This window comes from Lepisma saccharinum, chromosome 7 (genome assembly GCF_977018435.1).
Source record: "Lepisma saccharinum chromosome 7, izLepSacc3.1, whole genome shotgun sequence".
NCBI classification, from domain to species: domain Eukaryota; kingdom Metazoa; phylum Arthropoda; class Insecta; order Zygentoma; family Lepismatidae; genus Lepisma; species Lepisma saccharinum.
The window spans coordinates 39,903,659-39,920,822 of record NC_139235.1 but is presented as its reverse complement, the minus strand read 5'-3'; the positions used below and the strand labels follow the sequence as shown (position 1 = coordinate 39,920,822).

Here is a 17,164-nt window from a genome sequence, read left to right as displayed (position 1 = left end):
CACTTAAGGGGTTAATTAAAATTAAATGTAACAATACAACTTCTTTTAATGAATATTTGTTTGTTAAATATTACAAAAAGGCTCCATCATAATTGTTTATTACACAATGTATGTCCAGAAAAAGAAGCATTATAACACTGAAATGTCAAGAATGGAAGAGAATTATACAAGAGATCAGGTGAAGTAGGTGCAGTGGGACCTCACCACATATTAATGTACAGAAAGTTTTTATTATATTATCCGTATCATGTATGTATATTTGTATTAAAAGAAATGTATTTGTGGATTGTAGTCCAGTGGTTCCTAAAGTGTACACCGCGAAATATTCCAATATTTTCACTGAAATGACACTCACTTGTGAGTCTACACATGGTTTTACTACTTTTTACATGTAAAATATTTCTAAATTTGAAATGTGTGTTCATTTTTTAACATAAGGCAACAACCTAACCACTCTAACTGAGCGTTGCAAGTGTTGGATAGGCCTACATTCTGGCTTGGGAGCCGTGGGAACCCCTGTTATAGTCTGTTATGTGGCAAGCACTCTCGACTGTTGTCGAGCCACACTGATCCATCCGGAAGGGCAGAGCTCTAGCAGGTGAAGCAATATCCATATTCATAAAGGTAGTTGTGTAATGTTGCTTGCCATGACAACATTGATGTCACTGCTGCAAGCTTTGCTACTATGCAACTGCATATCCACAGGTGGAGAAAGTAGTGTGTTGCACTTGCCTTCGAGGAGTTGAAATGAGTGCATATTGATACCCATGTTGTGTTTCCTTTTGTGCAGTTTAAAGAGAATATGAATTATGTTTATGATTTAAGGCATGCTTTGTCAGAAACACAATCTTCTCATTGGAAAGGTAAAGTGCTCCCCTGTGCTTAGTACCATAGCATGAAGGCGTATAGGGGTGTGAGGGTAAAGCCCCACACTTTCTTGATCCGGTCGTGAGTGGGGGTGATGTGATCAGCATCACACCCCTGACTGCCTTTAGCCCTCCCCCCACCAGGGTTTCCCACAGGTACGCATGTCTTTCGATGCTGGGTGGGTGCTGGGGACGCTTCCGTTAGAAAAGTTCCCAGATTTGACCTTTAGCATGGTAGTCAGACGCGTTACTGGCTGAGCCACAGCGGCCATCTCTCATTGGAAAGACGAAGATAAAAAGAAGTGTTTTAAATTTTTTACTACTAGCCCTTCACCTCACTCCAGAGCCACCAGCTGTAGCTCCCATAGATGGAACATTGTTTTAAATAGAAATCGAAGGTCATGAAATGTAAATGGACAATTGCACAGAATTTTAAAGTAGTTGTAATGTAGTCATAAAAAAAAATCTCCCGTGCCAGTGTAAAATAAATGCAAAAGCATTAATTTTTCACATTTTTAAGCATATTTAGACTGCCAAAATGTTACTTGGTAGTAATTAGGGGTGAACTGATACTGCTTCCACTTGATATTGATACCAGTGCCAATACCATTACAGATTCCCACGAATCACCAATGTTGGTACTTCAGAGTTTGTTTATTTCTAGCATATTGGTTACGTGTGTGTTACTCACTATCTATAAACAAAAAAATACGTTAGAGTATTGAATTTCGTCTACTTACGTAAGTGAGTATGTATTCGTTGTAAACTAAGTTTCGGAAGCTTTACTGCTTCCTTCTTCAGGTGGTCGTATTTTAGGCTCGGAACATCAAAGCCACGTCGGAGAAGTGTCATGCGAGGATACTAGGTGAAAGGTTTGGGTTGAAAACACTTCATAGTGCTCGACATATACAAAATTAAAACTACCTTTGTTAAAAACCCTTAAAAATCTCGAAAAAAAAACATTTTAAAACCACCACCACGGTGTACTTGAGTAGCCGTTGAAAGCCATAGTTCCCTGGCAAGGTGAAGTGTGCGAGCAGCTGGCACCACACTACGGAGTGGAGGGGTACTTCCCCTCCCACGAGAGATCCTTCCCCTCTTTTTTTTCTTTCTTCCTGTCGTCACCAATCCAAGGAGAATTCGCGTTCCACTTCGGCTGCTTTCTTTACCTCCAAGGTGACATGAGTGTCATTCATATTGTCCCACTTTTTAAAAAAGCTAATCCATACATCATCCAAATTGACGTTGTCCCAGTTCAGTTTATTTCGGTTTCCCGCACAAATAAGTGCCGTTTCGTATACGTTCCTATCCAATTTACTGTTACTTCTTTTGATAACATCCCTTTTTATTATTCTATGCCCACTGTTTATTACATGCTCCGCAAGCCCCGTTTTCGGATCCCTTTCTTTGATATTCTTATCGTGTTCCCCCCATCTAATATGCATGTTTCTGCCGGTTTGTCCAATATATTCCAAAAGTGCCTTTCTACAGAACCTGAAAGGTTTCCGAACTCTGGAACAGTGTAAGTTAAGGTCAATGATTAAATTGCGAACCAATACCTCCTGAATCCAATACAAATACATAGGCATTGCTACTGAATCAGCATTAGTAATATGGAAGCTTTAAGAATAATTGTTAGTTATCATGTTTTGCATTTATGAAGAATATATTACACTCAACTTACCCAGCCATGACTGTTCTTTCTTCGGTACTAAACTCGGATGAAAATATCAAATCATCTAGAGAATCACTCTTGGCAAAGTTCCTCATTAGTTCTCTTAGCTTGGTTTCAAAATCAGTTGCACAGTTTACGTCAATACCTAATCCTGCTCTCTTTACATTTTGCCGTAATCTGGGAAAAAAATTAAAAAACACAAAACAAAGGAATTAAATATTTGACACAAAATATTTCTGTTTAACACTAATGAAGCAGAAAATATACAAATTTTTATGTACTTACACAAGTTTTGAAGCAATTCCAATGCTAATATTTAAACCTTAAGTGCTGAGGACCATTTTACACACACACAGCAGACTTTAAGGACTGTTTGCGTTTAGTCACTATCCACTTATTATGCTATTCACAGACACAGCTTCCTTTAGGCGATGGGAAAGTGCCTACATATTGGGCATGCATGCCACCATGCCCCCAGACTAAACCTAGCCATCCAATAATTGCTCCACCCTCTTTTCTCTTCGCAAACTTCCACCTACCACCAACCGTACAGTCAACACTGGCTAAAATGCTTCTCTCCTCGATGCCTGTCACCCATCACTTCCATACACTGCTGAACCAATTCCATCTGTGTTCTTCTTCTGTGAATATATCATCTCATTTTCCTCATTCTATCCCTGTGTGTGTGTGTGTATATGTATATAATATATACACACACACCCTACTAACCCTACTCGCCAACATCTCACCCACAGCACTCGCAGGCTTCGACAAGCCGGGCTAGAGAAACACATATTTTTGGCACCATCTAAAACTTTGTGTCTGGACCTGTCAACCCTGCAGGTCACACTATTGATTCGTTCTTCTCATTTTGCTTCTACAACTAAAGATGCAGCTCATGGCTGCGAAAATTTGAATTTTTCCTGTGTGAGTGAGTGTTTCCTCTTTTTTATTTTACTTGGTATATAGAGGAAGGGGGACAAATGTGGAATACCATTTTGTTTTTGACCATTCAATGGCACATTTTTTGAAGAATGTATGCGAGAAACTACCCTCTTCTTCCTTAATTAGTTCTTTAATAGAATATCGGGTTTAGACTACGTAACATTATAGAAAGTATTTGCAAATAACATTTTCCTAAAAGTTGACATGATTGCTCCAAAAGAAAAGGGGGTACAAATATGGAATACTGGCAACATTGTGCAGAAAATTAACATATAAACACAATAAACACAATTGTAGTGAAAACATGAAATAAATGAACACTGTAAAGTCACAAATATGAGAAAGTTTCTGAACTGTACATGTCTGTATTACTATGATTATGAGGGCACCATTTACCTACTTACAAAAATTGCAAATGTAAAGTTCATTATCATATCTAGCACATTCAGTATGAACCCACATATCACACATTTCGCACTTAACCCATTCTTCTCCATGCTTATCATCAGAAAATTGTCCAGAACAGAAGAGACATTCAGCATCATCACTACTTGGTGTTCTGGCATCTGACATACTGAGATCAGAAGAGTCATCTCGCATGCTGAATATGCCGTCGCTGTCCGAGTCTGATGATTCGCAGTCTTTTGGTAATGGCGATTTCCCTTCTATCCAATTGTTTTTAACAGGCTCTTTCTTAACAGCAGTGGACATTTCAATGGAAGTCTTATATGGTGATGAAGTCAGGATATTAGAGGTCCCTGCTTTCCTCCCCCTACTCCCTTGCCTCCTCTTAATTGCAGGAACAGGTGAGGTGGCCACTTCACTTCTAGCAGAAGGTCCTGCTCCATCTTCGGGTTTGGATCCAGATGCAAGTCCACTTTAATAATTTTTGTACATAAATGGGGTATAAATATGGAATACTACTATTTTCATTCTGTGTACTTATAAGAAGCTCAAGGCAAAAAGGTACTTACCTCCAAACTTTTCACTTTGGGCGGAAACCACAACAATCCTTCTAACATGCCCTGTTAGATGCAAACTAACTGCTTCCTGTGGTGGTGAGGGACACTGCCCAGCTTTTCACATAGTTATTGCTAGAGTGCAGCACTTACCAGGTGAGATATAATGGTATTCCATATTTGTACCCCTATTTCATATTTGTCCCTCTTCCCCTACATATAGATTTCTACCAAATTCAATACTGGTGTCTTCTTTTTACTTTTTAGCATTCCAGCAAGCAGGTAAACCATGACTTTCTAAAGACCATCAACTCTTTCATGGATTAATAAGCATAGGACTAGAACAAACTCTCATCACAAGTGCAAAAATGTCATCAACCTAAAAAAGCTTCCACATGTGTTATTTGTACATTCATAGCTGGGGTAATGTAGTTAATATGTAGGAACACTTAAAAACTGTTCAGAATAATTACGAGTGTCAGAATATAACGAGACCATATCAATCTAAAAATAGTTTCTTGTTAAATTATTCTTAGTTTAACTTATGAGGTAGTCATAAAAATCAAGTAGTCATCATTTCCACAAAATATGCATCTATCCCACAGTTTTGACAAAAAAAAAGTGCATTTTGCACATTATGTCTCCACTATTTACATACTGCACAAGGTGCCTAAATTATGGCAAAGTATTGGACAGTATTGGTGGTAGATTCTGAACCAATATCAGTGCCGGTAATGGCTCAGACTGAATTACAACATAAATTGGAAACCACCTAATGTTATGGTGGGAGTACCTGATTGGTTCCTCAATCCCTTCGTTCTTTTTTCCCAGTCCACCTCCTGTCCAGCGCATCTGGTGAAGCATTCTAGTCCAGACATTGTCTTCGCTCAAAGGAGTAGACAGCAAGCATTTTCCTTCTGTATTACTTTCATTTGAGTTTCCATTGAGAGAGGCTCTGTCTATTGTTGACTGCGAAAAAAACTTGTTTTTCACCTGAAATAAGAAAAGAGAAGCTTAGAGCTTTCAATAGTAGTACAGTGCATTAGAAAGTCCCAGCACTCATACTTTAAAAAGAAGTTACTAAGGCATTCATCTGTATGAGTTGCTTGTAACGCCCACAGGGAAACAAAGAACCGAAGGATGGAATTTTTGTGCCAGAAGTGTGGGTATATTTTCTGAAATGCCGGAAATGAATCAGTTGCCATGTTACTCTGGGTCTCAGTGGGCATTAATCTTTACGCACACACAGCGAATTGCTTTTTTAAAGCATATTTTGAGTATCTCATACGTAAGATATGTGGTGAAATGGAGAAGTCTATTTCCCGATGATCCGGCACCAGCTAAAACAGCAATGGATGATTGTCTCAAATTTAGTTACAATATTCTTTCTGTGTATTTCAACACACGGAAAGCCAGCCCCCATGGCCGAGAGGTTATCACATCGCACTACGGTGCCAGGGGTCCCAGATTTGAATCCCAGCCTGGGCATAGATGTTTGCGAGTGTCCATTCATCAATTTCATCACTATCTTCACAAATTTGCCAAAAGGGGCACAAAAGCACGCAAATTAGCCAAAAGGGGCACAAAAGCAAAGTAAAATAAATCAAATCAAATCAAATCAACGTGTGGACAGTGGTTTGCAGTCTTGTCAGGGTGTTACCGACTTCAGAGATTGCAGTATTACTCACATTTAGTTTACAAATTATTTTTTGTGTATTTCAAGATATACCGGTAGTTAACAAATGTATGTATTCATTACTTTGACACGTTCAATAAATTATGAGCAAAAAATTTGCGAATTTTGAGTGCAGGGACTTTTCGAATGCTCTGTAGAAAAAGACTGTAAGCAACATTAAAAAAAAAAAAACTACTACAAATGCAACCACTTTGCCAGTTGAAAAAGAAAAACATGATACTCGAAGAACTTTCGTCATATTTCAAAGTTAAGTAAGAATCCCATAGCATGTTTTGTTTGAGTAGTGCAAGTGTAATTTCTGTATACTTTCTTAGGATTTAATGCATAAATAATGTAATTGTAGAGTTATTATTTTATAACATCTGTGGATCAGAATGAATATGTATTGAAAAACGTTTTGTTGATTTCTCTACAAGACTTATTTACATAGTACTGGGAGTTAGGTGCACATGTAAACTGTTGTCTTCGTTACAAGTTACCTCAAAAACTTAATTAAGACTTATAACGACATAACAAATAATCGCTAATACATCTGAGCTGATACCACTTTGAACCAATACCGATGCTGATACTTGTACAATTCCAGTTCATAATAACAAAGGATAGTTACCAGATTCATACTAACACATCACATGATTTAATGACAAATAACCCTCAAGTTCTCATATAGCATTCTAACACTTTAAAATGAATTGTGACATTGGATGATTTCTTTTTATGTGAACTTCTCTCTAGATCAAGGCTTTCCCGATTGCTTAGTGGTAACGTCATTGCCTTATGATCAAGACATCCCAGGTTCGATACCCGGTGAGACACATAGTGGTTCAGATTAGGGGTGGCCAGATCGGGATCCTGGCGGATCCGAAATCCGGATCCAGTTGGTTCCGGATCCTTAGGATCCGGATCCTAAAATTTTTCGGATCCGGATCTGTGGATCCGGATCCGCGGATCCGGAATTTTCAGATCCGGATCCGGATCCGCGGATCCGGAATTTTCAGATCCGGATCCGGATCCAGAACTTTTGGATCCGGATCCAGAACTTTTGGATCCGGATTCAGAACTTTCGGATCCGGATCCAGAATTTTCGGATCCGGATCCAAAACTTTCGGATCCGGTACTTTCAGATCCGGATCAGGTACTTTCGGATCCGGATCCGGTACTTTTGGATCCGGATCCGGAATTTTCGGATCCGGATCCGGAATTTTCGGATCCGGATCCGTTTTGCCATCCCACATGCGCTTCTTTGGAAAGTAAGAATGTGCTTATAACATATTGTTACCTGCTAATATACATATATATATATAATATACATACACACACATATATATATATATAGTGTGTGTGCTCGCGTGCGCGGTTTGTAATTAATTAATACACTTACTTACTAGGGAGGTCTAAGTCTCCCCCTCCGATTTCCATGAAACTTGGCAGGTGTATAGAGCCCCCCCCCTCAAATGTCAAGATGAGGAGAAATTGAAGTCCCCGAAACCACGTAAATATGGCATAGGAAGAAACAGGGGGCATACGGCCTCTCTATACACCTGTCAAATTTCATGGGAATCGGAGGGGGACACAGGGGTCAGATGATTCCCACGGCAATTTGTCCTAATCTTAACATTTGAGGCGGGTTTTGCCCCCTAAAACAGTATTTTAGCCGAAACAAAAAAACACGTATTTCTTCCTTTGGGCCCCTCTATACACCTGCGAAGTTTCATGAAAATCGGAGGGGAACACAGGGGTCAGATCCTTACTTCAATTTGTCCTCATCTTGACATTTGAGGGGATTTTGCCCCCTGAAACAGTTTTTAGCTCAAACAAAAAAACACGTAATTCTTCCTTCGGGCCCCTCTATACACCTGCCACGTTTCATGGAAATCGGAGGGGAACTCAGGGGTCAGATCCCCACTTCAATTTGTCCTCATCTTGACATTTGAGAGGAGGTTGCCCTCTAGAACAAATTTTTTTCCGAAACAAAAAAACACGTATTTCTTCTGCCAAGTTTCATGGAAATCTGAGGGGGACACAGGGGTCAGATCCCCACTTCAATTTGTCCTCATCTTGACAATTCAGTGGGTTTCGCCCTGTAAAACCGTTTTTTAGCTGAAACAAAAAAAAAAACATGTATTTCTTCCTTTGGGCCCCACTATACACCTGCCAAGTTTCATGGAAATCGGAGGGGGACACACAAATCAAATGCCCACTTAAATTTGTCCTCATATTGACATTTGAGGGGGGTTGCCCCCTAAAATCGTTTTTTAGCCGAAACAAAAAAAAACACGTATTTCTTCATTTGGGCCCGTTTATACACACACCTACCAAGTATCATGGAAATCGGAGGGGGACACAGGGGTCCGATCCTCACTTCAATTTGTCCTCATCTTGACATTTGAGGGGGTTGTGCCCCCTAAAACCGTTTTTTAGCTGAAACAAAAAAAGCACTTATTTCTTCCATTGGGCCCCACTATACACCTGCCAAGTTTTATGGAAATGGGAGGGACACAGGGGTCAGATCCTCACTTCAATTTGTCCTCATCTTGACATTTGAGGGGGTTTTGCCCCCTAAAACCGTTTTTTATCTGAAACAAAAAAACACGTATTTCTTCCATTGGGCCCCACTATACAGTATACACCTGCCAAGTTTCATGGAAATCGGAAAGACACAGGGGTCAGATCCTCACTTCAATTTGTCCTCATCTTGACATTTGAGGGGGGTTTTGCCCCCTAAAACCGTTTTTTAGCTGAAACAAAAAAAAACACGTATTTCTTCATTTGGGCCCGTTTATACACACACCTGCCAAGTATCATGGAAATCGGAGGGGGACACAGGGTCAGATCCTCACTTCAATTTTTCCTCATCTTGACATTTGAGGGGGTTTTGCCCCCTAAAACCGTTTTTTTATCTGAAACAAAAAAACACGTATTTCTTCCATTGGGCCCCACTATACACCTGCCAAGTTTCATGGAAATCGGAAAGACACAGGGGTCAGATCCTCACTTCAATTTGTCCTCATCTTGACATTTGAGGGGGTTTTGCCCCCTAAAACCGTTTTTTAGCTGAAACAAAAAAACACGTAATTCTTCCTTTGGGCCCCACTATACTGCCAAGTTTCATGGAAATCGGAGGGGGACCTTTAGATAACCTCCCTTGTTAGTCTTACACTTTGTAATTATTTAACACTACATATATTATAATGTTTTATTTTAATTTGTAAAACTGTAACTGTAGAACAATTGTATAATTTTTCTATAACATTTCTATCTTGTTATATGTGTTAAAGGTTTCATCCTGGAATGGAATGTCTCACATTTATGTGTGTTTTCATTTCCAATACATTCGAATGAATACATATTCGTTTCAATGGCATTTACAAAATCACTTCGGACATTTGTGCACGAGTGTGTTAGCCGATGCGTAGCAAAGTATTTTAGGAACAACACTTGAAAAAAATTCTTGTAGGACTAAGGTGTGGTAATATTATAATGGGATTGAGATACGAAACTCTTGGATCCGGATCCGGATTTTCGGATCCGGATCCAGATCCGAAACTTTCAGACCCGGATCCGGATCCGCGGATCCGGAACTCTCGGATCCGGATCCAGATCCGAAACTTTCAGACCCGGATCCGGGGATCCGGAGCTCTCGGATCCGTATCCAGATCCGGAAATTTCGGATCCGGATCCGCGGATCCGGAACTCTCGGATCCGGATTTCTCGGATCCGGATTTCTCGGATCCGGATCCGGAATTTACGGATCCGGATCCAAACGGATCCGGATTTTTCGGATCCGGATCCGTTTGGCCATCCCTAGTTCAGATCCCACTTTAAACTGTAGGTCCAGTCCCGATTAGCCTATCTGTGCATAGAGTGGACTTAAAACAGAAACTCGATCAATCAGTTATTAAAATAAAGCTCATCTGGCCAGCTCTCTTTATGCCCTGCTCTCCCTTATTCTTATTGTGTCATTTGCAATAAAAACAAATCACTAGGGACACTGAAATTTCGCGAATGCTTTAAACGCGAAATTATTTTAAAGTGAGTATAATTTTGTTTCGAGACAAGTGGATGAGAGTTATGACCATTTTCGGCTCCAATTTATTCACGAAGTTCCGCAAAATGAAATCAAAATGCGAAATGAAACGAAAAGTGTCGAAGTTCACGAAATAACACCAAAATTCAGTTGTCAAAAGAAAAAAAACAAAAAAAAAAATTCTTTCATAACATTGGAATGTTATTTTGCTCGAGAAAGTTCAACATTTCATTACAGGTGACAATGACTGCGTAAAGTAGTTTTACATCATCAGAAGCGTAATAGGGCTTGGTTGTTTGTGAATGTCCATTCATCAATTTCATCATTTCATCACTCATCCCCATCTTCGCAAATTAGCCAAGAGGCACAAAACGCAAAGTAAAATAACCTAAATCAATCAGAAGCGTAATGCCGCACAGTGCAAACCGTGCAAATGTGTCAGTGATAAGTATTTAGCCTCTTTCTTCTCAGTTCGTTCATTTCTCCATTCCTGCAACTCAGGCTATCTCGCTCCAACGTAATGCGTAAATACGTTGCTGTCATGCAGAAAATACGGAAATTAGTTTTCTGCTGTTAATGTTATGTTTTTGTAGCTAAAATGCAAATGTTTTAGTAGTACTATTTTTTTTCATCCGAAGTTTGCGGTCCAAAAAGTTCCAATCAGAGGCCTACAGAAGATCGTGTGTAGTCTGTGTCTCCATTACGCGCCACACAAAAATAAGAGTTTCTTGCTTCTTGTGCGCTTGCTCATAGTTTCTTTGGCGAATTACAATGTCCAAAGTTATTTCAGTATTTGAACGTGCTCGAGAGTTCGAGGCAACAAGGCTTGTACAAAATTAAATGACTTGCTCCGCAAAGATCCAGGGAAGATATTTTTTGGAAATGTTAAATGTTTTATTCAGTATGCGGAATGTTGCAAGAAATATTGTCAATGAAGACTTGTACGTCATTTGAAAGAATTTGCCTATTCTAAAAGCATGTTCACAATTAGATTTTTGAGAGGGTACAAAGCTTTTCAGGATAGCTATGGTAAAGAGGGATGTGAAGGAGTTAGGTGCATCTTTGAATTTAATTAATATGCTGCTAGCACTTAAAGAAGATCACGAAAGCTTTGTGTCACTAACTGTGCAAGTGTTGTGGTTTACTGTTAGTAATGATGACTGTGAGCGTGCTTTTTCAACTTATGGTAATATAATGACCAACTAGAGATACAATTTAAAACCATGCAATGCAGAGCTTATGTTAAGTGTACACTTTAACTGATAAAAGGTAGGTGCAGACTACTTAACTTTGACTTTTATTTACCGCTTTTCCAACGAAATGATCTTTTTTCACCGCCTTTATATACCGAAATTGTAACTTTTTAAATGCGAAATTCATGAATTTTATTTAACATAAATCATTGTCCCTACAAATCACTCATCGGTATCGGCGGCTGATACCATCACATGAAAGACTTTTACAGAAGGGAAGAACACAAGAAGAAATTGAATCATCACCCCTCCCTACCCTCTTGAATGGAGAAAGAAAATGAATTCCACATTCATAACCATCATCCATCTGAAGAACCCGAAATCATCTGGCCTGGAAACAACACAGCATGATAGTAATCCTATTTCGAAAAACATCTACCCTTTCTTACCCCAAGAGTGTGTGAGCAGGAATTAGAAATGAATATTTCCACAGCCTTTACCAGGTAGTTACATGCCTTCCAGAAGTTTGTCAATCATATGCTTCCCAGGAAGGTGGGAATTGGTCCAGAATATCTCTAAAAATGTATATCCAGATCATCTTGTGGATGGCGTTCCAACCTGTCACAAGGACAGGTAATGAACCTTTGAAGAGGAACAATGTTGCTAATGGACCACACTTCTATCAACTCAAAACCAATGGTATCAGTGGAAAAATTTTGTCAACGCTGCTGTCCAAAACCAAGTGAGACAAGTGTTGTAAATGCTGTAAACCAGTGAGGTGACCACAGGATGATAAGGGAGTAGTTGCACAGTGTGAAGGGAAAAATCAGGTTATCTAACAAAGAGCTTAATATTTCTTTTTGGTACATTTACATTGTCATTAAATTGTACAGTATACGTTAAAAGAGAAAATAATTACAGTATAGCCCACTGTGAGGAGCTAGTATTGAGTGTTGTTTTATAGTTGGTTGATAAGACCGTGTGCTTCAGGCTGCGAAGAGATCTGGTGCAACACAGTCCATTTGACTTGAAGTCCGGCTAGAGGGTAACGCTAGTTTGTGAAGATGGAAAAGCATCCGGACGTGCAACTGCTGAGAAGCAAGGCTAAAGCAAGTAATCCTAAAATGGCTATTTTAATGTGTCCAGTACCCAAAAGAAAATTGATTCTGGCATTACGGAAGGACCCAAAGGCTAGAGGGATTAAACTTCTGCCCCCTCTCACAAGAAGATCCTGACATGCGAAAGAAATGGATCCCTGATAAAAGCAAGACAGCTGCCTTCAGGAAAACCTTGCTATGAGTAAAAATCTCCAAGGACTTGGAAAATGGGAAACCAGCAACTCCATACTCCCCTTCCAGGCCCGTGCTGAACGACGTTCTGGACAATACCAGTGGCAGTAAGTCTAAGGTGAATTTTACTAACATCAAGAAAAAGGTGTGCAGTATGTCCACTCCTTCAGCAAACGTGTACCAACGATTTGCGAACAGACCTATCCCAGCCATTAGTGACTCAACTCTCAAACTTCTCTGTGCGGTGGTACCTCAGCTAACGGACAATAAGCAACAATGTGAGTGTGCTGTACAAAAAGATAAAGAAAAACTTCGAAAGTGTGAAAAAAATTCAGATGTATACCAAGAAGAACGGCAAGAGCCAATACAAAAGATCAGACAACTGGAGGCAGAAAAACGATCGTTACTAAGACAATTAAGAGAAGAGGCCGATACCAGGAAGGCTTGATCAATCCTGATACAGCTTTTGATAAACTTGACGATGTCCCACGACCTGGAGGAATGGAAGTGCCTAGGGAAGAAACTATTCAGTCCCAACCAGACGGAATGGGAGTACCTAGGGAAGGAACCGAGCAGTGTCAACCAGAAGAAATGGAAACCCTTAAAGAGGATGTGAGTGACGAAATAGTGCCTGATGCCGAGAAGGAAGAAGAATGCGGCCAACCTCCCACATCTCCCGAGGAAAAAACGGAGTTGTCTCCTACTCAGAGAAGTTCTACAGAAGGTAAGGGAATGTCTTTATCCCGTGATAAGAATAGTGAAGAAGTTGAGCAAGAACTGATAAGATTGTTTAAAGATAACCCAAGAAACCTACGAGAAGTGAGAACGGTTTTGAATACCGCATATTTTCCTTTGTTTCAATTTTTGAACCAGCACAAGTTGTTGCTGAAACCTTGAAATTAGAGATTGTGCAGTTGTTATTAACAGGTAATCATTAGTCATTTGAGGTATAGTCTGATTTTTATGTTCTAATTAAAAGCTTAAGATGAGCCAGAACTAGGAACTGGTGTACTTCAAGGTGTCCCCTATTATAAAAGCACAATGGCCAAGAATAGGGCATGCTTGAGAGCAGTGGCGCTCTCGGAGCTAGGGAAATTCCCACTTGGGGCATACAGGAATATGACGGTTATTAAGTAAACGGTTTGTCAAAGTAATAAAACAAATGTAAGATAGTAGAATCTGTACCGGGTGATAAGATTGGTTTGACTTGTTAATTAGTAATACAATATAAGGTAAAGTAAGGAGTATTTTAGGATGATATATATATATATATATATATATATATATATATATATATAAATATATATATATATATATATATATATATATATATATATAAATCTTTTGTCTTTGTTTAACATTATTCATCCAAAAGATTTTTCTCTGAGCGGGGGGGTAGTATGTAACGAGCCCACAGATACAATATCTTTTTCATTAAATACACTGTTTTGGTTTTGTTAGCGGAGATTTGTTAACTCCTTTTTTCTGATTGTTGAAATGCTGCATAATCGTTCATTGTCGTGTTATCTTATCTGCTCTGTGCTCTGCCGAGCCTCATTGTTGTCTAAAAAGCTTAGTATGCTTTATATCTTTATATATATGCTTTATATAGAAAGATGTATATTGTTGTCACCGGGTTAGTGAAGAGCCTGGATATCACTGAAAGGAAGAAAAGCCCTTTTGTATTTATTTTGTTAAATTTCAAAAATGTGTGTTAAATAAGTAATAAACATCTCTTATCTCTTGTAATTTCCTTTTCTCACTTTGTAACGGGTCACTCGCATCCTGGTCACCTGGTTGGTCCTATACACACACCCCGCAAGCCCTGAGCTATTTTAGAATCTTGTGTTCTTCAGCTGATTAGGCTAGTAATCATGGGTAAACTTTGCAATGGCGCCGGTGAATATCCATAATGTGTGCTAACATAACTGTTTGTTGGTTATAGTTATATGGCATCCATATAAGTGGGTTTTGTTGTAGAGGGCGTTGCACACACTAATCCATCCCAAATTTATCATTTTCTTAAGCCAGAAGATTAGTTTTCCCGTGAGCATTTCCACAGTTTACAATTTTCTGTGGATTGGCTGTTTAACCTTTTTCCAGTTATTACAATCTATAAGATTCAAAGTTGAAATTTAAAATGCAACTCTTGAACCGCAACAATTAAATTCTCGAGCATCTGTTACATTTTGAAAAATAACTCTCATTGTTATACCAGATCAAGCCTTTCAAACAATACTTTGAACTTTGATTACTGACGACAAAACAAACCGTGTATAAAATCACCACTCATTGTTACATGTCCGTTAAGCGAGGCATTAAATATCCTGAGCACATTCAAGGGCGGCCAATTATACTAACGTTTAAGGGCCTATGACCAACATGTCATACAGTGTCTTATGTTCTTTTAATCCTAATCACCTTCCCATCTTTTAAACTTTGATTTTCCTTGTCTTAATTCCTGAAGATCCCAGATGATGCCGTGAAAGCTTGAGTAACCGGAAAAAAGAAAGTACATGCCTAAACTGGACTTAGGCTACTTAGTGAAATGAAGCCATGTGGTGTAAGTTATGCCTTATGTATAACAAATAATATGATTTCCTTCAATCTTTCGTATCATAAAAACTAGAAAAAATTGTACTTACAATCAATGTTGGGCATTGCTCCTTGAACAACTTCAATACATTCTCAGCTGCAAATGCTCTTATTCCATCTACTGATGAGGTTGAGTGTGAATAAACATGGTAACTGCCTATGTACACATCGCATCTGAAATAAATTTTGATTAATGACATGAAAGTTCTTCAAATGCAGGGTGGCCACTCTAGGACCATGATAAAATTCAAGTATAATTCCCAGTTTTCAAGGAGAACTTTCCAAAAATTCAAGGGTACAAGCAGATGTTTTCTCTCTTTCAACCTTATATTACCGCCTCTCATCACTCACAAACACACACACACAAATATATTAACAATATAAAGGGTCTGTACGATTCCAATGTGTCTAAAAATTCTAATTCAATTCAATTGAATGGTATATACAGGGTGTCATTTTAATGGTGCCCACGGACCACAGATTCGTATAGAGGACATCAAACAAACACATTTTCTCAGTAACATTTTGTTCGTTGGTGCATCGTTTCGACGCTACAGCCGTTCAAAAAAGACCATTTGCCGCCTGGATGCTGGCAACCCAACACAACATTTGATCGTATCTGTGACATAATTTCCTGCGGTGAAACAGCAAATGGCAGGGTTGCAAGGAACACACAAATTTTGTGAAAAATGACAAAATACCAACCACATTATTAGATGACGCAAGAAACGCGCCCAGAAGACCGAATATCATAGCCTACCAGCCAGAAGATCAGCAGACATCTCAGGGGAAGTGGGAAGTGAACCAATGATAGGATAAATGGCAAAAAAGTATTCCAAATGAAGTGTCAATATCGGATTTTGACATGTCAAATATCAACAACAATAAATTTTATTGGACTTGCAGCTTGCATGTGGCTGTTTACGCCCAGCTACATGTCAAATACATATTTGCAAATTTCGTTGCAAGGTTGATATCTACAGGTTTGTGTCCAGATGCCTTGTGGTACTTTTGTGCTGATAACGGAAGTATCAGAGGTTCATGTTGTTACATTACTGCTAAAACATGTCCAACCACAGTAACAATGTAATGATGAATCAGTAGCAAATATACTGCACTGTTCACATTTGCAAACTATTACATGAGTATCCGGTTCATAGACAAAAAAAAGTCGTCGGAGAGCTTGTATTAATACTACTTATATCCCTGTACTTTCAGCCATTTTTGTCCCTTGCCCCATAATACCCTGAATATACATTATATTGTGTGGTGCTTACCTTGGCAATTTTGAATTCTTTCATTTCTATTTTGTCATCGGTTCAGTGTGTCACAGACAACTAGTATCAGAAGGACGAAGTGGATACACTAAATTATACGTAGATGCCAACTTGGTAACTAGATTTGCAAATATTTGACATGCAAGCTGAGACAAAATTCGATATGACCACTTTCACTTGAATTCTATTTTCTTTCAACCATTTTTCTTTTCGTTTGTTTACTTCCTGTTTGGTTACAGAATGTGTTTTCTCGTTTTGTTTTACGGTACATAATGTGGCTGATTGTAGCTGTCATTTTTCACAGAATATGTGTGTTCCTGGCAAATCTGGAACGCATTGCTTCACGATGGGATATGACGTCACAAATGCAATCAAATGTTGTGTGTGGTTGCCAGCATTCAGGTGGCAAAACGTGTTTTTTTGAACGACTGTAGAGCCGAAATGATGCACCAACAAGAAAAATGTTACTGAGAAAAGTTGTTTGTTTTGATGTCCTCTATACGTTTCCGTGGGCACCATTAAAATGACACCCTGTATATTTAACTTAAGGTGTGGAGTTTGCATTTGCCATTTCGCATACTCAAACTAGAAATACATTGATAAACACGAGTCACAAATTTAACAGGATACAGTAAATTGTAT

At 38.9% G+C, this 17,164-nt stretch overlaps 1 protein-coding gene across 2 annotated transcripts in view; it reads right to left on the bottom strand.

Moving 5' to 3' along the window:
* The window catches only part of LOC145990204 (uncharacterized), a 101,271-nt gene that overhangs the window by 23,869 nt on the left and 60,238 nt on the right, over positions 1–17,164 (bottom strand). For both annotated transcript variants that reach the window (XM_083125870.1, XM_083125869.1), the window contains exons 11-13: positions 15,296–15,419; positions 5,239–5,438; positions 2,551–2,718 (exon numbers count right to left, since the gene is read on the bottom strand). In XM_083125870.1, the coding sequence (XP_082981996.1) occupies positions 2,551–2,718; positions 5,239–5,438; positions 15,296–15,419 (492 nt within the window). The remainder of the gene's footprint in view (positions 1–2,550; positions 2,719–5,238; positions 5,439–15,295; positions 15,420–17,164) is intronic.